We start from the raw sequence: 25,909 nt of genomic DNA on the forward strand, positions 1-25,909 counted from the left end.
TTTTTCCCCCATTTTGAAATCACTAAAATTAAGCCATGCTTTCTTAAAGCCCTGCGAACTGAAGCTAGACAACTTAAACTTCAGAGGAAAATAACAGCAACCTATTTACATAATAAGCCACTTTCATACCTGCCTGCTGATGTATGGACTTCAGAGTAATATGACCTATATCAATTTTCCAGGATTGTTCTTCTTTTTTTATTTGTTGTTTTCTCCCTTCCTCCCCTATTTTCTGTTGTAGGGCATGAGACTTCACAACCTGCTAAAAACGAACTTTCCTAATAACATGGGACCTACCTGTCTACAAATAAACCATCCTAGCCATGAGAAATCAACAAAACCTGAGACTAGAGACTCATTTTCTTTAAAATGTTTTATCTCAAAGATTTTAAAAAGAAAAGGGGGGAATGTGAAAGGAAAATAAATCTCAGGACCCCAAAATCACTAAGCCAGAGGGAAAAATGAAAATGGAAATTGCTTAGGGCAAACCTGCCTCCCATTCTATTCCTTTAAAAGATACATACTAAGATAAGAAAGGTACATACCTCCCTCACAATTTGTCCTTAAAGAAATTCCTTATAGACAAAGGACAGACAGAACTCAAGGTCATCCCTCTGCTCTGTGGGATAAATGCATATCTGATTGCTTCCTTTAGAAAGCAATCAGAAACTCAAAAGAATGCAACCGTTTGTCTCTTATCTACCTATGACATGGAAGCCCCCTCCCCACTTTGAGTCGTCCCACCTTTCTGGACAGAACCAATGTACAACTTACATATATTGATTGAGGTCTCATGTCTCCCTAAAATGCATAAAACCAAGCTATGCCCCAACCACCTTGGGCACATGTCATCACGACCTCCTGAGGCTGTGTCACGGGTGCATCCTTAACCCTGGCAAAATAAACTTACCAAACTGACTGAGACTTGTTTCAAATACTCTTTGGTTTACAGCTTATACACCTTCAGTAACTAGGACCTCACCACCTCTACAGACAGCTCTTCTATTTTCAGACAGCTCTGCTGGTCAAATTCTAGTTTCTACTAAGCTAAGACTTGGTAGAACTGGGATCGGATCCATGGCTTTCCCAATGTGTCCTAAGTGCCTAGACATTAAAGAAAGAGGAGGACATGGAAAGGGAGGGGAGGTGGAGAAGAGGAGGAGGAGAAAGGAAAGGACAACTGGAAGGGGAAGAAGAAGGAGACGGAGAAGACCACTTTGTTCACTGAAAGAATCCATAGAACTGCCAGACAGGGCCCTTAGCAATTGCCTGGGCTGGGGACACAGCAGCTCAGTGCAGGGGCCAGCACTGGAGAAGGACAGAGCTGGCGATTCACGATGTGTTTGGGCAGAAAAGTTAACAAGACTTGACGCTTGATGGGATGTAGAACTTAAGGAAGAGAGAAGACAATTCTGGATTAGGCGACTGGAGGATGATGGTTCCATTCATGTGAGGTGTGAACATAGGAGGAATGGAAAGGAGGAGTTCACATTTGAGTCAGCTGAGCTGGAAGAACTTGAGGGCACCCATAGTAGAGACAGCACAGGGACAGACTGGCTGAGTGCCTTGGGATGATGTGCCCTGCCTTCAGGAGCTGGACAGTGTGTGCTGCACAAGAAGAGGGCTGGGAAGGCCTGGTCGTGACCTCTGATCCCTGCTGGGGCCTGCCGCCTGCAGCCTGACCCCCACCGCCCTCCAGGAGCCCGCCACTCCTCCATTCTGGCTCCCGCTCCCTGTGGGTGGAGGCAGCGGGGTCCTGCACGCAGCCCTGGGACACACCCCACCTCTCCAACTCACCCATCCCCAGAGCCTGGCTGCCCACTGACCTCCAGGGGCTTCACCACACTCACCCAGGCCTTGGCAAACTCCACCCCCGAGTGAGTAGTTGGTCAGAGATCCCCCTGCCTCAGGCTCCCATGGGTTTGCTGAGTAGGAGCCCCACACTCTAAGAAGGCCAGGAGCTGCTCCCACCATGACCTCGACCTCTGGGCACCATACAGTCCTTACCACAGTGGCCTCTTCTCCGAGGCTCTGGGGGGACATGGAGAGGTCCGGCTCCCCCGGGGGCACACCACTGGCCTCTGCTTCCCAAGGTGTGCTGGCAAGTGCCTCGGCCTCCCCTGCTGCTGTTGCTGCTGAACTCTCTTCATTATCTGGACCCTGAATAGAAAGTCAGCAGGAACCACATCAGTGACCCATGATGCTGATCCACCACACTGTGGTGAGGAACAGATGGCTGGGGCGCCTCAAAGCACCTGTACACCAAGACCTCACCTCACCTGGAAACCCACAGTGAGACAACAGACAGAAATACAGAAGCCTGGGTTCCTCACACCACCCAAGCTGCGAGACCACCCCAGCATCCCACCTGTGTGGTGTGCCATCAGCTCTCCCTGCCAACCCCGAGGGGCATGTGCTCACCAGTAGCCCTTCCAAGCTCTGTCCCCTAATCAGAGAGTGCAGCTACTGCTGCTTAAGTCACTGTGTTGAAACAAAACTCTAGGTCCTCGGACTCCACAGCTTTCTTGTTGAAGCAGCAGTCTACCCTCGTGGACCACTCCCTGTCCCACTCTCTCCCTAGCCCAGTGCCATCTGGCTTCCACCGCTCCGACAGCCCTGAAGCTGCTCTCCCCAAGGCCACTCACTGTGAATGGACAAATTCAATGGATGTTTCTCAGTCCCTTGCTCACTGGGACTTCTGAGAGGATCTGACATTGTTGGCCACACCCCAGAGCAGGCTGGCACTACCACTCACCCAAACTCCAACACAGCCCCCAAGCCCGGCCTCTTTCTCCAAGTTTGCTTCGCTACCCTTTCTCTTCTCAGTAGTCAGGCTTATCTTTCTGAAATTCTAATCTGGCTACATCCATTCCTTGTTTCTTACCCTTCAGTGACCCCCTATTACTGCTAATCTTCTCTGTGTCCTTAGAGCCTCTCCAGACACTTCTCCCTGACCCCTGGCTCACGCTTCACCCTGCAGGTATGCTGCCCTTCTTCAGGCTCCAGTTCTTTGCTCCTGCCTGCCCACCTTGCTGAAATATCTGTTTCACCCCCTCTGCTAGGCAACTTCTACTTACCCTCTCAGGCTCGCTTTCAGCATCCTTTCCCGAGGGCACTTCTGTGCCCCCAATCTGGGCTCTAGGCCCCTTTTTCAGTGTTCCCAGAGCATCCTATGCTTCACCTACCACTGACCACAGCCCCTCTTACCACGCTGTCTTCAGGAATCAGGTCTATCCTATTTACTATCCATCCCTGAAACCAGGCCTAGTGCCCAGCACAGTGTAGCGCTCTGCACACCGCCACTGAATGGGTCAATGCTATTTAGTGCTTACTCCAACAGAACTGCCCCATGAGATTGTCACTATGTTTTGCAGACAGATAGGGAAAGCCAGTGACTGCTCCCACCCAACACAAGCCCCAACCCCAGACACAGGTGAAGGGGAGCTTGCACTCTGAGCTACTTACTGGAGTGACCCCTTCCTCTGGGTTCTGGGTAGACACAGAGAGGGTCGGTCCCCCGGTGGGCACACTGCCAGCCTCTGCTTCTCCAGCAGTGCTGATGGGCACCTCGGCCAGCCCCACTGCTGTTGCTGCTAAATTCTGAAAACAAAGGCATCAGAGGAGACCATGTCTCTGGGCTCCCACCAACATGCCTGTGGCTGGAGGGAACAGACTGCCTAGCCTCCTCCAGCCACCTGCATTTCTGTAGCTTCTTTCCCTCAAGGACTTTTACATCTATAGTTTCATAAATCCAGGGATGGGAAAGACCGCCCAGGCACCTATGTCTGGTGTTCGATTCTGTGACTGCACCTCCACTAACACGGAAATCACTGCTCCTGAGTCAGCCGGGTCTAGCTCTAGATACTTCTACTGAGACCCACTGCCTCCCTGTGACCTCCCCATATACCCATCCAGAAGGCATTAGACAATGTCTTTGCCCATGACAATGCTTCAGAAATGTGTAGGCAGCACCTCTGTCCTCCTCAGCCTTCTCTAGGCTGGGAGACAGAGACATTCCTGCTTCTTCTCTCTCCCTGTGACTCAGTTTCCTTTGGGAATGCACAGGCAGATTCTCTGAAGGTTTCATAGCAATGGGGGAAATGGAAAGAGAGAGCAGCTTTGGAGCTGGTGACAGCAAATATGTCCTATCTTCATTTCCCAATGTTTGTTTACTTATCTATTGCAAAAATATGGTTCTTTTGGTTACAAAAAACACTAGGCTAATCAAAGTTAAAAAGGTTTCCTTGCTGCAGGATTTCTCCGAATCTATAAAAGAGGGATGTAGAATACAGCTTTTCCCAAAGTCATTTGACCACAGAGCCCCTTTTTCATAAAACATAATAAATCCTTGCAGAATTACTGTCCCAAAAATCAGTTAGAGGAAAGTTGAGGTCCCAGGATGTTAAAATGAGACTCTTTCTGACTCAGCGTCAGCTAAAGCCCCAAAGGGCAAGTGCAAGTTCACAGGCATCAGGTAATCTCCCCATGCTAAGACAAGGAAATGGCACCTGTTCTACCAGCTCCTGCCCATCTCCTACCTCCAGGCTGTGTCAGAAACCGCACAGGACTCATTTTGGGGATGAGTGCCTGGAGAGCAAGAATTCCTTTGGAAAGAATTTCCAGTGTACTGTGGCTCTTCTCCTCCCCTCTCCTCACTCCAAACCATTTGGTGAGCTGGGTATGCATTTCCTGGAATGTGGGAGGCTCAGGGACTGGTGTGTGATTTTCTCCAGGGTGACAAAACAGAGGAAGCCGTTTAGATTCAGAGTTGGGAGAGAGGGACAAAGGAAGAGAGGGGAAGGGGAGAGGAGAGGAGGGGGAGGTGAGGGAGAAAGAGAAGAGGAGGGAAGTGGGAAGAGAAGGGGAGGGGAGGAAAGGGGAGAGGAGGGGAGAAAATAAAAGTGGAGAGGAGGGAAAGAGGAGGTGAGAGGGAAAGGGGAGAGGAGGGGAGGGGGATGGAGAAGGGAGGGGTATTTGTCCTGCAGTTGCTTTGCTGGAGATAGACAAGATAAAATCTCTTCAAAGGTTGCTGGCTGAAACGGGCTGTAGTCAAAGGGACATGCAGAAGATCCGGGCACCCTGTATGGGGTGGAAGCCCGGGCAGAAGTTACAAGGCCAACTATGGAACTTTGATCCTAGATCCCCTGCAGGAAGACCTCCCAGGAACCACAAAAGCCCCCATAAGAGAGAGTTCCAACAATCAGGCATCTTCCACACCAAAAGCCCAGATCACAATTTGACCAGCCCAATACAACTGTGCCCATTTCTCCAGGTGGGCCAGCCCCTGTAGATGTTAAAAATAGCTCTAGAGGATGGGGAGGTCATGAGGATAAGGAGGAGAAAGAAGAAAGAAAATAGAGAGGAAACCCCTAACCACACTTCCCTTTCCTGGCAGGTTCCTAGTCTATAGCAGGCCTGAGTATAGCAGAGGGGAAACTGCTTGTAATTTTGTTGAATTTTTGATATTATGCTGGGCTTGACTTTTAAATATCTGTGAAAATTGACTGTTACCAGATAGTGACTGAGAGAGCTGTGAGAACTGTCCGAAGTTTTCATCCCAGGAGAAGGGAAGGAATGAGTTGGCATTGTGGGTTTTCAGCAGGAGCCCTTGTGAGAAAACTATTTATGCTTTAATTTTGCACCCTAGGGAGCCCAGCATTTCAAAAGTGGCTTCGCAGGTGTAAAAGCCAATTACCAAACAATAGCATGAATGCGCCTGCAGTTAATCTGATTCCATCTTGAAGGGGACTCAGAGGGTTGATAAAGCTATGTATCTTCACAACTGAGCAGGAGGGCGGGTGTGCGCTGGTGAGGCCTGGACACTCATCACAGGCAAATGTGAGGACAAGCTTGCACCGCATATCCCCCACCAGTTCTGTGCATCCCTGGAGAGCCTCTGTGGCCCTGGGACTCCGACCTCCTCTGTACCATGAGGACAGAAGCAATCTTGATGCTGTTCAACCAAAATCCTGTGGTTCTCTCTGGTGCCCAATAAAATCATCATCAAGTTTGAAATAAGCAAACAAGTCTATTACTGACTAATCAAATGAAATTTACCATCTACTCACCTTTTCTTCAGCTATGTCGAGGAAGGCCCCAGCCCCTGAACCGCTGTCAGTAATTGGGTCACCATCCACAGAATGAATCCTCTCCAGTGTGTCATTCAGGATCTCACCAGACCCTACAGGAAGCAGGCATTCTGCTATCAATAACTACATTTTGCAGTTTTGGAAAAGAATGAGGTATCTCTTCACCAACTAACTTGGAAAGATGTTCAGATACCATGACACAGAGTCAAGTGGCGGAAAAAAAAAAACCAAGTTGCAGAACAACATACATGGCAAGGCATGTGTGGTTTTCATTCCAGGCTCTGGCACCACCTGCAGGAAAGTCGCTCAACCTCTGCCTCAAGTTCCTTATCTAGAAATGGGGAATTGCAATAATTCCTACCTCATAGGGTTGCTTTGAGTACTATATGTCACAAGAACTAAGTAAGCTAATGCAAATAAAGCATTGAGGACAGCCCCTGGCATATAGTAAGCAATTGACAAATGTTCATTGTTGATATGGTTTTATGTGTGTAAAATAGAAAAAAAGTATGAGTATAGATGTCTTATCATTATTATATATATAATATTCATGTTATGTAATGATTACTATATGATGTATATAATATATACATATATATGTATATGTATGTGCTTATATATTTATATACTTGGCTAAACCACAGTGTTTAGTACTGATAGTTTCCAGAAGATAGGAGTTTAAGAAGAGGAAACTATTATTTTTCTGGTTTATACAACCGAGCATTAATTTAATTGTTCCCACATGCATATATTTCCTTTGCAATTTAAAAAGCAGCCTGGAATCGGAGGCCGAGGTGGGCAGATCACTTGAGGTCAGCAGTTCGAGACCAGCCTGACCAACACAGAGAACTCCCATCTCTACTAAAAATACAAAAATTAGCCAGGTGTGATAGCACATGCCTGTAATCCCAGCTACTTAGGAGGCCGAGGCAGGAGAATCACTTGAACCCAGGAGGCAGAGGTTGCAGTGGGCAGAGGTTGTAGAGCTGAGATTGCACCACTGCACTCCAGCCTGGGTAACAGAGTGAGATTCCATCTCAAAAAAAAAAAAAAAAAGAAGAAGAAGCAAACGGAGTTTTGAAACAAAGAAAAGTTATTCATTGGCCAGGCATGGTGGCTCATGCCTATAATCCCAGTATTTTGGGAGGTCGAGGCAGGAGGATCATTTGAGCTCAGGAGTTCAAGACCAGCCTTGGCAACATAGCGAGACCCCATCTCTACTAAAATAAAAAAAAAAATTAGCCAGGCATTGTGGCATGTGGCTGTAGACCCAGCTGCTCAGGAGCCTGAGGAGGGAGCTCATGTCTGGGAGGTTAAGGCTGCAGTGAGCCATGATTATGCCACTGCACTCCAGTCTGGGTGACAGAGCAAGACCCTGTCTCAAAAAAAAAAAAAAAAAAAAAATTGTACTACCATGACTGCATGCCTATTATGGCTGGGCCAATGCCAACATTGTCCCATGCACTCCCTCCAGCAACCCTCCTGCTGGCTCACCTGTCCTGCCCACCGGGACCCCTCCCACCACCTTCCTGCAGGTGGGCAGATCCTGGGTGGAAATCCCACTATCACCCTGTAACAGGTGTGTCCTGTCGGATCCACACATTAACACCTCAGTATTATTAATCCCGGGAATGAGACTGAGGCTGGGAAGGGCCCTGAAGCCAGGTCAGCCTGTCCCTGGGCCAGGCCCTTCCCACACACGCTGTGCTCACGCAGGTCCCAGGTCACAATAACTCTGGGGGAGGTGCGAAATCCTCCAAAGGACTCTGCCCCCCTATCCACTCCTGTCCCATCCTGTGATGGAAAAAGTGGCCAGCACGGGTCGAGCACGCTCGTCCTCCCTGCTCTGACCACCAGGGGGTGCCGTGCAAGCAGCTGATTGCCTGGTGTCCAAGGCCTGACCCCTGGGACGAAAGAGGTGGGGTGGCCCCTTCCACGGGCCAAGATGGCGTCAGGGAAGCTCCAAATGCAAATACTAGGCGCTTTGCTTAGCCAGGGCTTTCTCCCACCATCCAGGCTGTCTACACATAAAGAAGAAAAGGACAATTTGGCTAGCTTCGACTGACCGTTTTGTCTGCTAGATAAGGAGTGTGGCTGATACCGGGAACAGGCGAGCTGCATTGCCATCAGAGCCCAGTCCCCACGTGGACCTCATCTCCTCAGTCTAGGAAAGTCCTCGCCCCAGCCCCTTCGCCTTACCCCCTTGCTCAGAGATCCTAATTCCACCCCTGAGAAAACCATTCGCAATTCAGAAACCACTTCCACAACGGCGGCCAGATTCAGCCCTCTCATCCACCCGGTAGCGGGGATTGTTCACGCTCCCAGAGGACGGCTAAGGAATCTGAAGCTTGGAAACTGATCAGCAACTTGCCCCAGGCCGACAGCAAATAGGGAGCTAGGCAGGGCCTCCTTCCAAGCTGTCTGACCCTCCCCAGCGGGCAGTATTTCCACAGCAACACCCAGCCTCCTTGGCTCTGTCATGACGTTATTAAATTATCCTACAATTTTTTCTCTCCAGTTCTCTATACCTTCTCTGACCCACAGACTCCCCAAATTTAGTTGTTAAAATAACACTCATTAACTGATGACAGAACCAAAAAGTATAGTGATACATATTATTGTAGAAGACTTGTATTAATAAAACACAGAAGTACAATAAAGAAAGTAAAAACCATCCATAATCCTACCACTCAGAGATAACTGCTTATAACATTTTGATGAATATTACATCTAATATGTGATGTATCTAATACATACACACATCACTCTACATAGCTATATGTAAATAGATATAAATAACATATTCAAAATTAGGGTCATAGACACATAGTTTTGGAATTTGCTTTTTTGGTGGACTATACCACGAGCATGTCCCTGGGTCATTAAATCAGATCTGTATCACCAATGTCAGGGCTGTATGTATGAATGAAATAAAATTTGCTCGACCAATCCCTACTATGGGCAGTTTGGACTGTTTTTGTTCCTGAGAACAGTGCTGCCAGGAATGATCTTGTACTTACATCTTCAGTCTGAAGTGACGGCCCCTCTGAGAAATGACAGTAACCACAAGCGATCTCAGGGCTTGGGCATATGCCAAGCTAGTGCTTGGGGATAGTGTTTGATGCCTGGGCTTTTGCCAGTGCTCCTCTGCACGGGTAGGGGGACAAGAGACAGGGGCCAGAGCCCTGGATGGGCAGCCAGGGGACCAGCTCTTCTCCTAGGGACTGCTGCTGCCTTGCTGGGTAACCGGCCCCTCTCTGGCCATCAGTTTCTCACTTGTGCCACACAGGAGTTTAGCTGATCCTCTGAGAGTTGGGGAGTTTGTGACAAAAGTCAGAAAGGGTGGGGACTCTGGACTTAGCTTTTCCAAGTGTTGGTTTTTCCACCTATAAAATAGTGGCTAGTGCTATTGAGTAGGCGGTATGCTGTCAGTGTTGGAGACAAAATATCCAAACACTTGGCACACCGTAGGTATTCAACAAACAGCAAGGATTGTTACAAACTTTTCGGTTAAACCCCAGAAGGGGTAGAGTCTGGGAATCAGAAGCTCCAGATCTGGGGGTTAGAAGCTCTGCTATCTGAGATCAAACGCCAGCTCTGCCATTCACAAGCCGTTTGCTCCTGGCTGGGTTACTTAACTTCTCTGTGGCTCAATTTCCTCATCTTGTCTGTAAAATGAGGGTGGTTCTCACCCTTTCTTAAAGAGTTGAGGGGAAGGTTAAATGAGATTCTGTATGTTACATATGTGGCCCCAGCTGGACACATAGTAATCACCCAATAAAAGGCCACTATGTAGGCATGTGCATCTGGACTTGCCTTGTTCAGGGCTGCTGTGCTGGATGATGCTCATGTTGGTGGTTTCCGGGGTCCCCTCAGGTACAGGTTCACCAGAAAGTTCCATGTCCTCAAAGGGGGAGGATGGAGTTGGAGGTGTATTTATGGGTTCAACTTTTGCTTCTTTGGGCTGAAGGGAGGAAAAATGAGACGCAAAATGATGTACTTGGCAGTAAAGCAGAAGAAGTGACAGTGAATATCATTGGAGAAAATAATATATGCACAAGATGCTGAATAAACCAAGGGGAAAGCTTGGCCCCGCTTGGTGTCTACCTGGGCAATGGCTGTACCTCCCAGGGCCTGAAAGAGGTGCCTACTAGAGGTCATTAGATTCTGTTCAGTTAACAGTCAGACTATTCATCTCAGCCAAAGCTCTCTGAGCACAGGGATCATATTTCCGTGATTCCCAAATCCCAGATCAGCCAGAGGAGGTGCCCATTAAAGATCTGTTAGATGAGGGAATGATTAAATGAATTAGTGAACAAATGAATGAACCAGGAACTGCATATAAATTCGATGCCAGATGTGCACGAATCATAAACACCTATGAAAATGAAAGATGGGTGTGATCCCTTCCAAGGAAACTTCGGCATCTACATAGGATTTCCCAAAGCCAGTCAGTGTCTTAACCAACATTACCAACTAGAGAAAAACAAACAAACAAAAACCCAACAGAAACACAGAGCACATCAGTGATCTGGGCAGAAATCCTGGCATGGGCTCTGAAAGTCACGACATCACCCCTGGACCCAAGCAGCAGCTCACGGGACCCAGGGCTCGTCAGCATTCAGATAGCCATATCGCCTTCTAAGCTCAAGGGGCTGGGGATGCATGGAAGAATCCTGTGGATCAGTGTTGAACTCGTGGTATGAACAAGAAACCAATCTTTGTTTTGTAAGGTACTAAGATTTTAAGGTTAATTTGTTACTGCAGCATCACTTACCTATCCTGACTAATAACAGAAGGTTGTTTCCTTAATTCAGAATCTAGTAAATCAATAAATTTCTGGTCCATGGAACAAGGAGGATTCTTAGAAGCTCCATAATTTAGAATTTAATAGTTCAGTTCTTACAGTCAGACCTGGATCAAATCCCAGCTCTCCACTTATAAGCTCAGTTATGTTGGGCAAGTCATGGAGCTTCACTGAGCCTCAGCTTCCTCCTCTGTAAAAATGAGGACAATAAAGAACTACTTGAAGGCAGGAAATAGAAAATGCATGGAAGGGCTAAGCACACCTTTATGTTTAGTACAGAAACATTCCATATTCATTATTGAAAACACTGCAAGTGCAGATGAGCAAAAAGAGAAATCACCTTGAGTCCTAACACCCAGAGACAATCACCATGAATTCTATTGTACTGTAAAATCTTCAGGGTGGAGGTGGGAGGAAAGGCTTTAAGGAGTTGGGCCTTGGAGAATGAGCAGGGTTTCAGAACACAGGGGTGGAGGGTTGATGGAAGTCAGGGCCTGGCAACTTGAGCTTGGCAAGAGCCCAGGGCTTGAGGAGGGAAGCAGTGGAACAGAGCCCAGGGAGGCAGGGAGAGGGAGGGTCTGGTTCTATGGGGAGAAGAATGGGCTTGAACCCAACGGTCACAGGCAGCCACTGGGGAGCATCGGGCAAGGAAGTAGTGGGGGCAGCTGTGTGTTTTAGAGAGTCCTCGCTGGTGGCAGTGTGATCATGGACTAGGGGAGCTGAGGTGACTGGGAGGTGGCACTAAAGAAGTCCACAAGGCAGGAACCAGGGCACCAGTAGGAGCACAGAGCAGGTACCTCCCCAGGGAAGGTTGTGAACAAGACCAGGTGGGATGTCCCCATCTCACCCAGATGGATGTTCATCTAGCAGGGTAGATAAAGACCCCTGCCCAGGAGGTTCCTCTCCTCTCCCTGTGAGGGATCAAGGCAAAAGCCACTCCATCACTGGTTCAGGAACCAATGCTCAAACCCCTGAATGCTCATCTCTAGTCTGGAGTGAGGCTGCTGGTGGCTGGTAGCAAAGGTGCTCTATAAGGCATTTGGGCTTTGGGATGAGGCAGGCAGGGCAGGTGAGGGTTCGGGAAACACAGGAAGACAACAGGATGGGGGATGAGCTCTGTAACTCAGGGTGGCTGAAGTTGGGATCCATCCCATCAGCCAAAAACTTCTTTTGTCACACTCCCAACAAGGCATCCCAAGCCCCCTGCAAGGACAGGGCGTGGTTCTGGTGAGCTGACCCTCAGGAGTGAGGGTCACAGGACCTGCCTCAAGTAGGTGGCTTTGGTTTTCAGAGGTCAACGTGGATGGGGATCCAGTGTGGCCTGTGACAAAATAGGAATCTCAAGTCCGAGAATTGTTATTAAAAGTGTTGCAATTTGCTGAGCCCAGGCTCACGTACACACAATCAGATTTACTCATTCTGCACATATTTCCAGAGGCCCTACTGTGTGCCAGGTCCTTGGCTAAGCCCTGGGGACACAGAAATGAATAACTAAGACAGAGTGTCTGTCCTCAAGTTGTCAGGCAATGGAGAAGCCCCAGACCTAGACCAGACGCAACAAACCACGATTAGGTGTGATGCGTGGGATGGCGGGAGTGAGAGCCAAGAGGGAGGAGGGGGCTTAGCTAAACAATGGCCTCCAAGGAGAGGATGTGGACTGGAGCCTGAAGGCTAAGTAGGAACTTGCCAGGCAGAAAGGGGAGCTGGGAGGAGCCCTCCAGGCAAACAGAACTGCAGGAACTAAGGCGCCATGGAGGGGAGAATGTGCTTGGTCTGTCCAGAGAACTGTGAGCATCTGGGTGTGGTTGGGAAAGAGGCCCTGGCTGAGGACCAGAATCACCTGCAGAGCTTTTTGTCAATACAGATTCTAGGATCTTTCACTCCAGATCTACTGAAGTTTAACATCCAGGTCTGCAGCCCAGGCAAGAATCTGCTTTTAAAGACCAAACCCCACCCACAGTGCCTCCCCAAACCCCCATGCCACCCTCACCCCCGACACACACTTACACACAAATGACCCTGATGCACAGCCAGGGCTGAGAACCATAGGGATGTTAATTCCAACAGCATAGAACTTTCTGAAAATGCAAAGAATTGGATAGCAAGGACCCCGACCCTAAATGGGAAAAAGAGCAAGGAGGGGCAGACTTTCTAGTCCCTGTCCACTCAGAAAGTCTGCAATTCAGTTCACTGGCGATGGCTCATGTCTTAAAGGGTGGCAGGCTGGAAAGGCTGAGGATGGGGAAGTGAGATTCATTCCAAGAAAGAAGCCAGACAGACAAGGCGGAGGGAGGGGGACTGTCTGAGCTGAAGAGGGAAATTCCCCGTCCTAGAGGGTGGCTGCTGAAAAAAGCCATAAAGCCCTTCCAGGAGATGTTAAAAGGGGGAAGTCCCCAGCTCAGGGGTGGCATGACTGAGTGCACTCTGGACCCTGGGCTGGAGACCTGGCTCTGCCACCTTCAGGCTGGGTAGCCTCCAGCAATCATCTCCATGACCTCAGTGCCCTCCTATGTAGAAGAGACCCCAAACACCTCCCTGCAAATGAGACTAAAGGAAATGGAAGCACATGGAAGCGCGTGAACTGTGGCGCAGACAGACGGGCGCACAGGGAAGGCATTCTGATGATCAGGAACAGACAAGTGAAGGTCAGGACCGCCAGGCCTTAAGGCACAGCCCAGGGGAATCCCCTTAATAACTGAAGGCAGCCACAGGGGTTTGGCATGCCTGTCAGCCCCAGCCACCGGCCAACCAGGAGGCCCCAAGGGGAACAAGTCATCTGTACTATGCCCGGTGCTGAGTCCAGCCCTGAGCTGCTCTCTGACACATCACATCACCTCCCTTAATCCTCACAACAAACCCATTGGTCAACAGTAGCAACAACAGACACTGTCCAAGCATTTTGCACAGGGCAATTCGTCTAATTCTCACACTAACCCTGTGAGGCAGGTCCGCTGTATTGTAACCAAGGAGGAAACTGAGCCTTGGAGAGCTTAAGTCACTTGCTCAAGGTCAAGAGTCAATAAGTGGCAGAGTTGGGATTCACGCTTGGTGGAACTCTGATTTGCACCAGTTCCCATAAAACCACTGAGAAAAGTGGGGCTGGGGAAGCCTGGAAAGAAAGTGTTTGAGGTTCCCCAGAGGCCACCAAGTCCATCAAATCACCAACAACTTTTTCTTTTTCACTTTTCCAGTGAGTCTGGGGATTGATTTCGTAGCCCCCCTTGGCTGACACGTGCCCCACATCTGCCCCAGTGCCTGCAGTGCCATGGTCCTGGGGAGGGTCCAAGGCTGGGGAGTCAGTGGGGCCTGGCTTGAGTACTGACTTCACTACCCTGTGACCCTGGCAGAGCCACCCCACCTCCTGGGCATTCATTTCTGAATCTGCACAATGGGGCTAATGCCACCTACCTTGCAGGGTGGCAAGAAACAAAAGTGAAATCATGTATACAATAGCACCAAGTACACAGTGGTATCAAGGAATGCCAGTTCTCTTCCTTCCCCTCCCACTTCTCTACCTCTGTCCAAAGTTGCCCAGCTCCGGTGCCCCATCCCAAGCTTTTCTGCCTTACTCCTTTCCCTATCCTGAGGTGATCACTTCAGGCTCAAACCCCACTCTCCTTTCCTGTCCCTCTCTCAGGGCCACCTTGGGCTGTTGGCACCTCTGCCCGAGTTGGCCTCACTGTGAATTGTGAACTGGTGCACAGGGCAGCATCAGATGTGAAGGCCACTCTGTGCCCTGCTGCCCCAGGTTGGGACATGCCAGTGGGATGGCCAAGGGCTGATGGGCACACAGGATAGCCACACCACCCAAAGTAGTTGCCCTCCCCAATCACTAGGTAGGCAGGCAACTTGGACCCTTGACTTCCTTCATCCCAGGTGGCCAAGAGTTGGCTACCATCCTGGGGATGGACTTTTGCAATACCACGCAGGCCATGACCCCATGGATGGCCATCAGGAGACTCATGCTGTTAACCCAGTCCTGCCCACACACCCTTGAGTCAGTGTCTTCCCCTCTCTGGGCCTTGGTTTGCTGAGTTTGTATACAAAGGGCAGTTTTCTGTACACCTATGTACAGAAAGAGATGTACAGAAGGACTTTTAGGTCCTTCCAGTGCTAACAGACTCTAGTTCTATTCTGCTGCATCCACAGCTCTGCTGCATCCACAGCCCTGCTGCCCAAGGTCTGAAATCTCCAGCCACTGCCTTATTTCCATTTCCCTGATTTCTTCTGTTAGAGATGAGTTTACAAAGTAGCCCAACCAGGCAAGGAGACGGCTGAAGCTCTGCTGTATTTAGTGACTCCGCTGCTGCTTGCTGTTTTCATTAAAAACAGGCTCCTGGGTGTCCCCATAGTCCCCACAGTCTGACTCAGTGCTTTCAAAACCACTTCCACGTCTCAGCCACAGGGTGCATCCCCAGGAGGGAAGAGGTCCAGGCCACTGGAAGTTAGGATTGCCTTTCCCATGCATCAGAAATGAGCTCCCTGGAGGACTCTGTGACTCACAAGACTAGGGTCCTGACTGTGCTTTCACAGCTGGAGCCCTGAGCAAATGTAACAAGAGCCATCGTTCAGGGCCGTTTCTCTCGTGCCAGATGCTGGGCTGAGGCTTGTCCCTGCACTTCATCATCTAACCCTGGAAACAACCCTATGAGACAGGGCTATTAGAATCACCATTCTTGGAAGAGGAGTTGAGGTTCAGAATGGTTGAGTAAGTTACCCAAGGCCACAGGCTTTTTACCCAAGGTTTCAAAGCAATAGAGCACAGTGTTTGCCCTTGACAGCCCTCTGATGGTCACGAACACAGGGTGGCACTGAGGGAGCTGGTGTTCCAGTTCACCAGGGGATTTTGCAAAGAGCCCATTGGTTGGTACTTTCCTGACCTTCCCAGATGAGTCAACGATTAAGCTCACAGGTCTGAAAACAAAGAGGTCAGACCCAGGGCTCTGGGGTCCCTCTAGTAATTCTCAGCCTGTTAAAAGCTGACCAAGATCACATGGCACAGCATCCCAGTACTCACCGGGGCTTGAGTGTAGGTGACGGCTTCTAAGATCTCAGCTACTCCATCTGCCTCCTGCAGCCCACTGGTCTCTCCAGATGCCTGTGTGGAGACAAACTGTGCCACATACTGGGCAGAGTGGGCAGGGCCCATAAGAGTTGGATAACTGGGAAAGTCACAGAAACTGACAAACCGACTCTCCTACAGAGGAACCGTTTGTGTATGTGTGTGTGTCTATCAGAGACAGAGTGGGGTTAAGGAGACAGCGTGTGTGCAGTGTGCGTGGTTGGTTATTTGTTTTATTTATTTATTTTATTTTTTTATTTTTTTGAGACAGGGTCCCTCTTACTCTGTCACCCAGGCTGGAGTGCAGCGGTGCGATCTCGGCTCACTGCAATCTCTGCCTCCTGGGTTCAAATGATTCTCCTGCCTTAGCCTCCCGAGTAGCTGGGATTACAGGCACGCACCACCACACCTGGCTAATTTTTGTATTTTTAGTAAAGACGGGGTTTCACCATGTTGGCCAGGCTGGTCTCAAACTCCTGACCACAAGTGATCCACCCACCTCAGCCTCCCAAAGTGCTGGGATTACAGGCGTGAGCTACTGCACCCAGCCTGGTTGTTCATTATATTTCTTTCCACATTTTATTGCTCTAACAAAATACACAATCATTTTACACTCTAACATATTGTCTTTCATTCTATCCAGGTCCCCACCACTCTCCCAACCTTTGTGAGGCTGTCATTGGAATCTTGCTCTGGGAACCATTACAGCCGAATCATGACTTCCTGGCGTTACCTAATCTTTCTAACTAGCCTCCTAAAGGCAGACAAGGAGCCCGAGTGCTGTGATTTTGTGACCAGTCCTTTGTTCTTGGACTCTTGGGTTGTTTCTACTTTTTCAGTATTAATGGCAATGCAGAGACGAACACGAGACTACACTAATCAGCGTCACATGACTGTCAGGCTGGGACCACTGGCTCATGGAACACAGGCATTCTCACAGGCCCAAATGCCACTTCTCAGGGGCTTTCCAACAGAATCCACAGCATTTTGTTTTTCACAAAGTTAACGAGATCAATTTATGTTCTGTTGCGGGGTTGACGCCACCCAAAGAGCAACAGGAATTGTAGGAATGTGCTACCTTCTGCTCGCCTCTGACTGCATCCTGGGACCCCTTCTCCCTGGGAGGCCTCACCCTTGTCATTGTTCAGGCATCACCTGCTCCCTAACTCCTTTCAAGTTCCGCCTCTTTCCTCTTTCTGCTCCCACCTGACACGTTGAGTTTGGATTTGAGGATCTCCCCATGTTCTCATCACACTCTGCTCTGCCACTGTATTTTGGTATGGAAGTGCATATGAGCAGCTTATTAAACAGTTCCCAGTTATCCCTTTATCTCCAGCGCCTACCCAGGGCTGCCACCCAGTAGGTGCTCAGTCAATCCTTAGAGGAAGGGAAGGAGGGAAGGAAGAAGGAGTCATCTTTTTTTTTTCCTGCCCACCAGCTTAGGAACGAAATCATTTGCCAAGCATAAAAGCTAAGTTGAGGATCGTTTTTTATGGGAATTTACTCCCAGAATATCTCAGTTTTAACTTTTATTTTAGAATCCTGACACCATTTCTTGGCAAGAAGGCAGGAAAGCAGGCCATTGACGGCCACAGCCATGGAAGATCCTGACACCTTATAAGAAACACAGCTCCCCGCACCAGAGATGGCTGACGCTCTTTAAAAAGTGAAATCACGCCAAAAGCCCAAAATAGGACTTGAGGCAGCACTTGCCAAAATGAGAGGTTTCAGAAACTCCACGCCACTGTCTGGGCATCCAGCCCTCCCCAGGCCCCAGCTGCTGGGGTTGCAGGGCCCGCTGTGGGATAGTAGGGGAGCTCACCGAGGACTCTTCGGGGTCGCACAGCTCCTCGGGAGTCCTGGGGTCAGGGTGCACAGTGAGCTGCTGGAGGGAGCCCTGGGGAAAAGAGAGGGATCAGAAGCCATGGTTTGCATGTTCACAGCATGACTGCCAGTGGAAGACATGATTGTTTTTGTAATGGAGAAGCACAGGTAAAAGCACGGGAGTGAGGATGTATGGCCTGTGGCCTCAACCACAAAGCCAGGCCACCTCTTGGCCCACTCTCAATTATGGGAGGATTCTTCTTGGGCCAGTATCATACTGACCCCTGGGCCAGAGAGGTCCTTGGGGAGCATAGTGTTCAAGTATGGACACTACAGCAGCCTCCTGTCTCCAGGTCCCCAGCTTGTCAGTGGCAGGCCCTGAAACACACGTCTCCCTCTCCCAGAAAGCTCTTTCTCCTGCAGCTCAACACTTTTGGGTTTGAAGGCCCCATCCCAAGAAGGGCTGCTACTGCAACCTCCCTGCCTCCACTCTCATCCCCTCTCCCCACACCTGACAGCTTCCTCTCCACAAGGCTCCCAAAGTGAGCATTTAAAAATTGCCCATCGGATTTTAACTTCTTAACATTCTCCAATGCCTTTCACTCTACTCCAGATAAACCCAGACTCCACCCCATGGTGCTGTCCTGTTCACCAATGAGACATCAGTAAATACGTGTGCTGACTAAATGAGTACCTACAATAACTTAGTGATCTTTAGAATGCCTTATTCATAAAAGCCCATTTTGATAGTAAAGTCAGTTTAATTTTTTTTAAGTGCACATTGCCTAGAAGGAGGGAAAAGCTACCTCTCACTCTGGTATTCTAGTGTATCCCACCTTTTCAGAAATTACTTAAGTGCAGTTGCCACCCATATCCAAAGATCAAACCATTTAGGCTATAACAAACCTTGCTCTTTTATATAAAATCTTAAAACGTACAAAGTATTTTCACACAGGTTATCTTATTTGACCTACAAGCCTGTGGGGTAGGCTTTCTTATCTCCACTTACAGGTAAGGAAACAGAGAGGATCAGAGAATCCAGATAACTGTCTCAAATCCACAAGATAAGTTGAAAACTGAGGATGAAAATCTAGGTTTTGGGGTTCCAGGCCTAGTGTTATTTCAAGTCATAACACGCATGCCTCTTTGAGGACATAAGAATAAAATACTAACAATAATAGTTGTTCCATTTATTGCACGGTGAGTCTCTGACCATCCACCTCCCTGGTCTACCTGAAGTGGGACTTTGACTCACAGTGAATCTCTCAAGTCCTGTAGCTCCTGCATTGCCCACGAAGATTCCAGCGCTGGACTCGAAAGTTAAAGCCTGGGGGGACCGCTGGAAGGGGATGCGGCTGTGCTCCTCACAGTCCACGAGGAGGGCCACTTCCTCACCCTGGACAATCACAGCGAAGCGGTTCCACCTGTGGGTCATCATGGGCACCGAGAAGGCAGCAGCCTCTTGGGACACGTGGGAGCCCGGCTCCGTGTAGTAGAGGATGACACGCTGGTGGCCGTCCTCCACACCTGAGAGCCGCAGGCCCAGGTAGATGACCTTCTGGAAGGCATCAGTGATGGCGAAGAGCACACCACCATGGGTGCTGCTGGGCTTCACCATGACGCTGATGGCGAAGTCCCTGAAGAAGGTGGATGGGATGAGAGTCCTGGCTGGGCGGCCGACATTGGCACCAGGGCCAAAGCTGTAGGCCGGGAAGCCACCATAGCCTGTGACAAAGGATACAGACGAGGGCAGCGGGACACCGATGAGCTGCGTGAGGTCCAGGTGACTTTGGGAAGCAGACTCTGCAGGGAGGGACAGAGAGACCATGCCTTACAGGTATATTCCACTTTGCTTGAAAATGAGGAAGAAATGCAGTCACAAGATCACTCAGGAACCCCTCTGAAACTGTAGTTCCTAAATGGTTGTTTTCAAACGTTTTGACAATGACTCACAATAAGAAATGCATTTACATTGCAACCCAATATACACACGTGTAGACAGATATCTGTAACACCGAAACAAAAGTTTCATAGAACACGATTGGCTTTTAATACTCACCAGGCACTCAAATATTTTTCTTTCCATTTAATTATTATTTTTCTGTTTCATTTTATTAAAAACATGCTGGTAATGAACTACTAAATTGATTTTGTAACCCACTAAAAGTTCATGACCTGCAGTTTAGAAAACGCTTATGAGTAATCCCTAGAATATATAATGTTCCCCCATCAACTTGGAGATTTTTTTTCCCCACTATAAAACTGAATAGGGTCCAGGCATGGTGGCTCACACCTGTAATCCCAGTATTTTGGGAGGCCTAGGCGGGTGGATCACTTGAGGTCAGGAGTTCGAGGCCAGCATGGCCAACATGGTAAAGCCTTGACTCTACTAAAAATACAAAAATTAGCCAGGTGTGCTGGCACATGCCTGTAATCTCAGCTACTTTGGAGACTGAGGCATGAGATTTGCTTGAACCCTGGAGGTGGCAGTTCTAGTGAGCCGAGATTGCACCACTGCACTCTAGCCTCAGTGACAGAGAGAGAGTCCATCTCAAAAAAAAAAGAAAAGAAAAGAAAAAAAAAAACTGGATAGGTTTGTTTTGTTTTGAGGTCTATTGTTTAAGTCCCTCCAGTGTGAGGGGAAAATCAGGGACAGAGTAAAGTGTTCCCAGGCCTCAGAGCAATTGAAATTTGCATCATTGTCATTGCCTTTGACATCACCGCCATCATCATCATCACCATCATCATCACCATCATCATCACCATCATCATCATCCACATTCCCTACACTCTCTCTGTACCAGGCCCTGCTCTAAGCTCTCTACATACATTAGCTCATGTAATCCTCACAACAAGCCTACGAGATTAGGTACTGTTACCCCATCTTACTTCTGAGAAAACTGAGGCTTAGAGAAATTAACAAATTTGCTCAAGGTAAGTTGCATGCAGGTTTCAAACCCAGAGCATCTGACCCCAGAGGCTATGCCACCACACCTTGGAGGGAGAAATGATGGGGTTCCATTATGGTGTCCTGAAAAAGACCCCAGGCTCAAGAATGTTGGCCCATCCAACTATTTTCCCCAGGAGAAGGTTGCAGCCTGGCTTGCAGCAACATGCACCCACTCCTGGAGTTGATATCCAAGGTACCAGCAGTGAGACAGGAAAGCAGGTCCCAGGGAGAGGGGTACAAGATGACTGCAGCCAGGACAATGGACAAATAACACCCTTTGGCCTTGGAAGTGAAACCAGATCCTGAGGATTCAACCAGATGAGGAGGCCTGGAATGAGTGAGGATCAGAATCAAGAGGTGTCCTCCTCTGGAGGCCAGAGGGCAGGGCAGACTCACCTGATGGCTGTCCGGGCTATGGCCAAAGGCCAGAGGCCATTGAGAACCTGAGTGGTTTCTGGGGACTTGGTGGGTTGGTCTCCAGAAAAAACCCCAAACACTAGAGGGGCCCTCTAAGGAAAGCCCTACCTGAGGAATCAGCCTGATTTCCAGTTTACCCAACTTGTCACCATCTTATTGGACACAACTACATAGCTCTGTGACCTCCAGTGTCACTGAACCACTCCAAGTCTGAGTGTCTTCCTCTGTCATACAGGCACGAGAATGAGCTCCAAAAGAATGACTAAATGGGGGGGAGGAGGGAGGGCTTGCATTGGGGAGTTATACAAGATATAAATGATGAATTGATGGGTGCTGACGAGTTGATGGGTGCAGCACACCAACATGGCATAAGTATACATATGTAACAAACCTGCACATTATGCACATGTACCCTAGAACTTAAAGTATAATAAAAAAAAAAAAAAAAAAAAAAAAAGAATGACTAAATGAGACCGTCCATGGAAACCCCTGGTTAATAATGGTAGCAATGCAACAAACATTCACTATTCTTTATTTTTATTATATCCACTGAACAACCTCAAGAGGTCAATGGACAGGGATAATCACTCCTGCAGCACTGACCAGGAAAGCAAGGCTGACATGGGAGCCTGCCTCTGTGCCCTTGAGCTCCCTTATAAAGAATAATAACAACGTGGTTTTCATGCATAGTTTTACTTAGTCCTCACAGCAGCCCTGGAAATTAACTGCTCTTATCCCTTGGGAAGATGAGATGACTGGCCCGAGGTTACCCAGCTAGTAAGTGGCAGGACATTTTCGAGCCACGGCTGGTGTGATTTCTGGCTGATTCACTGCTGCAGCCTCACTGAGATGGGGGAGTCTCTACCACGGTTGTGGGTGAGGCTCCACCTAGTCTGCCTACTGTATCAATGACCCTTCAGCAGCAAGAAGGATGGAGTCAAGACTCCAGGTGGTCCAGGAACTCAAACTTCCCATGAATGGGTACGTGTACTCGGTGGCTAGGAGAGAGAGATGCCCTGACTGCCGCGCCCTGATCCCGACTCCACGACACTCACAGAAAAGGCTGCTCACGGCCAGTACTAACCTCAATTATTATGAAATATCTAGGTTACACAAAAAAGTACAGTGTAAAGAACAATATGAGGCACTTGGTTGTCAAATGGTTAAAATGCCAACTTTTATGCTATGTATGTTTAACCACAATTTTTAAAAACATGAGTAATTAGCCCATAGGTTTGTTGTGAAGGTTAAAGGACATAATACAAAGTGCTGGCACATGGCAAATGCCTAAAAAGTGGTGGATATCATGGCTGGACACACTGTAGCTCACAACTGTAATCCCACCACTTTGGGAGGACAACGAGTGCAGATTGCTTGAGCCCAGGAGTTCAAGGCCAGCCTGGGCAACATAGTGAGACCTCATCTCCACAAAACAACAAAAAAGCCAGGTGGTATGCACCTGTAGTCCCCACTACCCAGGAGGCTGAGGTGGGAGGATTGCTTGAACCCAGGTGGTCAAGACTGCAGTGAGCCATGATCATGCCACCACACTCCAGCCTGGGTAACAAAGAGAAACCCTGTCTAAAAAAAAAGAAAAAGAAAAAAGTAGCCATCATCATCATCATCATCATCGTCGTTGTCGTCATCTAGACTTGCTCATTCAGAAAAGAACCACAGAAGTCACCTGACACAACTCTATCTGTGGATAAGGTTGTATCAGGTTGTAACTGGTGACCTCTAGGGGTCTATCATACCAGACCACGCCCTGTCTGGTATGATAACCAGTAGCCACATATGGCTATTGGGTACTTGAAATATGGGTCTTCCCAACTGAGATGTGTCATAAATGTAAACTACAAACTAAATTTCAAAGACTTAGTTTGGAAAAAAAATCTCAATACTACTTACAGTGATTATATGTCGAAATCATTGTGAAAAACAATGGATAAATAAAATACATTATACATTAATGGGTGTGGTCATGTGTGCCTGTACTCAGCTATTTGGGAGGCGGAAGTGGTAGGATCACTTGAACCCAAGAGTTTGAGGCTGCAGTGAACTACGATCGTGCCACTGCACTTCAGCCTGGGCGACAAAGAAAGACCCTGTCGCTCTCTCTATATATATCATTTTTAAAAATTTTTAAATAGGGCCAGGTATGGTGGCTCATACCTGTAATTCCAGTGTTTTAAGAGGCAAAGGTAGGAAGAATGGTGAGGCCAGGAGTTTGAGACCAGCCTGGGCAACATAGAAAGACCTCATCTCTACAAAAAGAAGTTAAAAATTAGCAGAATGTGGTGGTGTGTGCCTGTAATCTGCTACTCTGGAAGTTGGGCCGGGAGGATCACTTGAGCCTAGGAGTTTGAGGCTACAGCGAGCTATGATCACCCCACTGCACTCCAGCCTGGGTGGCAGAGTGAGAGCTGTCTTTAAAAAAATAATTATAATATTATGAGGAACAAGTATGTGCCCACCACTGCACTTAAGACAGACAATATCAATTCAGCCGAAGGTCTCATGAACTCATTTCGGTCCTTTTCCTCTGCCCATGCCCTGGCAGGAGCCATTCTTGTGAATTTGGTGTTTAACACTCCCACGCATTTGTTTGTTCACTCGATATGTGTTTCCAACAGAATGTAGAACCATGGTGTGTGTTCGAAACCTCATGTAAATGGTGGCATGATGCATGCATTCTTCTGGAACTTGCTTTTATTTTTCACTCAGCATTGTATTTTTTAGATTTATCCCTGCTGATACATGTGACTCTGGTCTTATATTTTCTTTTCTTTTCTTTGAGATGGAGTCTTGCTCTTGTTGCCCAGGCTGGAGTGCAATGGTGCAATCTCTGCTCACTGCACCCTCTGACTCCCAGGTTCAAGCGATTCTCCTGCCTCAGCCTCCTGAGTAGCTGGGATTACAGGTGTCCACCACCACGCCCGGCTAATTTTTATACTTTTAGTAGAGACAGGGTTTCACCATGTTGGCCAGGCTGGTCTCGAACTCCTGACCTCAGGTGATCCGCCCACCTTGACCTCCCAAAGTGCTGGGATTACAGGCGTGAGTAAGCCACCACGCCTGGCCTGGCCTTATTATTTTCACAACAGTACTCTATGGTATAAATAAGCCACAACAGGTTGATTCACATTTCTGTTGGTGGAAAGTGAGGTTTCCATCAATATTACAAATGATACTACCATAGACTCCCTTAAATACATCTCCTCCTGCTTACCTGTGCAGGTAATTCCACAGCTGGAAGTGGAATTATTGGATAATATGGGTATGTGCACCTACAACTTCCCTGAATGTTGCAAAATTGTTCTCTGAAGCAACTGTGTCATGTCACAGACCCACCAGCAGCATATTCTTGCCAACATTTAGGGGAGGCAGAGAGATACAATTTGGGAGAGGTCCACAGGGCTTTTCAACTGTAGTAATAGCGTTAATTGTTTAGGTGGTATTCAAAAGAAGTATTCGTTGTATTTTTCTTTATAGCTAATTTCATGGAAAATACTTCATACAATTTTTATAAAAATGATTAACCCCTCCGCGACAAAAGAGCACATCTGATCCTGTTGCTGCCCTGCTTAGAAAATCTTCTATAAAATATGATTATTCATGGCCCTCAGGCCAGGGCTGACCAGGCTGCTGCCACCTGGCTCAAGAGGCCCTCTGTGGTCAGGACCAAGCTGCACTCCCTACTCCCTGACATGCCTGACACAGCCCCGGAGTGCCCCACACTGTCCCAGGGACTCCCACCCCTGCCAGGAATGCTTCCCTCTGTGCCATCTGCCCTAGCCCAGCCCAGTTATTTTCACTGAATGACTCCTGCTCATCAGCCCAGGCCTTGCTTCCCCTGAAATCTCGCTTCACCTCCCGCACCCACACCCTCCCCTCTGGTGGCTGCATTAGAAGCCCTCTCTGTACCCACTGGGGTCCTCTATTGTAGCCCCTGCATGTCACTATTGGGTCACTTGTTTCTCTTCCCACTGAGCCGTCTGTGTTCCCAGTAACCAAGCCAGGGCTGATGAGTGAATGAATGAATGAATGAATGTGTACATATTATCAAATCCCCTCTTTTTTTTTTTTTTTTTTGAGACAGAGTCTTGCTCTGTTGCCCAGGTGGGAATGCAGTGGCATGATCACAGCTCACTGCAGCCTCCACCTCCCAGGCTCAAATGACCCTTCCACCTCTCAGCCTCCCAAATGGCTGGGACTACAGGCATGCAGCACCACACTCAGCTAATTTTTTTCACTTTTTTGTAGAGACAGGTTCTCGCTATGTTGCCTATGTTGGTCTCGAACTCCTGGACTCAGTAATTCTGCTGTCTCGGCCTCCCAAAGTGCTGGGATTACAGGTGTGAGCCCCTTCGCCCAGCCTCCAATCCCCTCATTTTAGAAAAGACTAAACTAAGGTTAACAGAGAGGAAGTGTTTGCTGGCCATGAACTCAGATTTGATTCTCAATTGAATGCTTATCCTCTCTAGTTCACGACTTGCTTTAAAACAGAAATTAATTTTAGTTAAAATATTGGTAAATTTGGTTAAATTTGACCACACAGAAATAAAGAAGATCTGCATAGCAAATAATAATAATAATCCCCACAATGTCAAAGAAAATCCCAAAATCATGAAATGATATTTGCTACAAAAATCACAGTAACAAACTCATTTCTCTAATATGAAAAAAGAAATGAATACCCAAAAGAAAAATGGGCAAAGAATAGGAAATTCTAGACACAGTAAAAGAAATTAAAATCTTTT

The 25,909-nt window shown here is 48.2% G+C and overlaps 1 protein-coding gene across 6 annotated transcripts in view; it reads right to left on the reverse strand.

Moving 5' to 3' along the window:
- The window catches only part of COL15A1 (collagen type XV alpha 1 chain), a 134,188-nt gene that overhangs the window by 66,460 nt on the left and 41,819 nt on the right, over positions 1-25,909 (reverse strand). For all 6 annotated transcript variants that reach the window (XR_001888283.1, XM_017887592.1, XM_017887589.1 and 3 more), the window contains 7 exons: positions 19,038-19,585; positions 17,781-17,855; positions 15,914-15,994; positions 9,906-10,053; positions 6,069-6,181; positions 3,466-3,600; positions 2,008-2,160 (listed from right to left, as the gene is read on the reverse strand). Coding sequence is in view for 5 of the 6 variants with exons in the window: in XM_017887592.1 (XP_017743081.1) it covers positions 2,008-2,160; positions 3,466-3,600; positions 6,069-6,181; positions 9,906-10,053; positions 15,914-15,994; positions 17,781-17,855; positions 19,038-19,585 (1,253 nt within the window). In the remaining variant the exon portion in view is untranslated. The remainder of the gene's footprint in view (positions 1-2,007; positions 2,161-3,465; positions 3,601-6,068; positions 6,182-9,905; positions 10,054-15,913; positions 15,995-17,780; positions 17,856-19,037; positions 19,586-25,909) is intronic.

This window comes from Rhinopithecus bieti, unplaced genomic scaffold, assembly GCF_001698545.2.
Source record: "Rhinopithecus bieti isolate Rb0 unplaced genomic scaffold, ASM169854v2 scaffold_16773, whole genome shotgun sequence".
NCBI classification, from domain to species: Eukaryota; Metazoa; Chordata; class Mammalia; order Primates; family Cercopithecidae; genus Rhinopithecus; species Rhinopithecus bieti.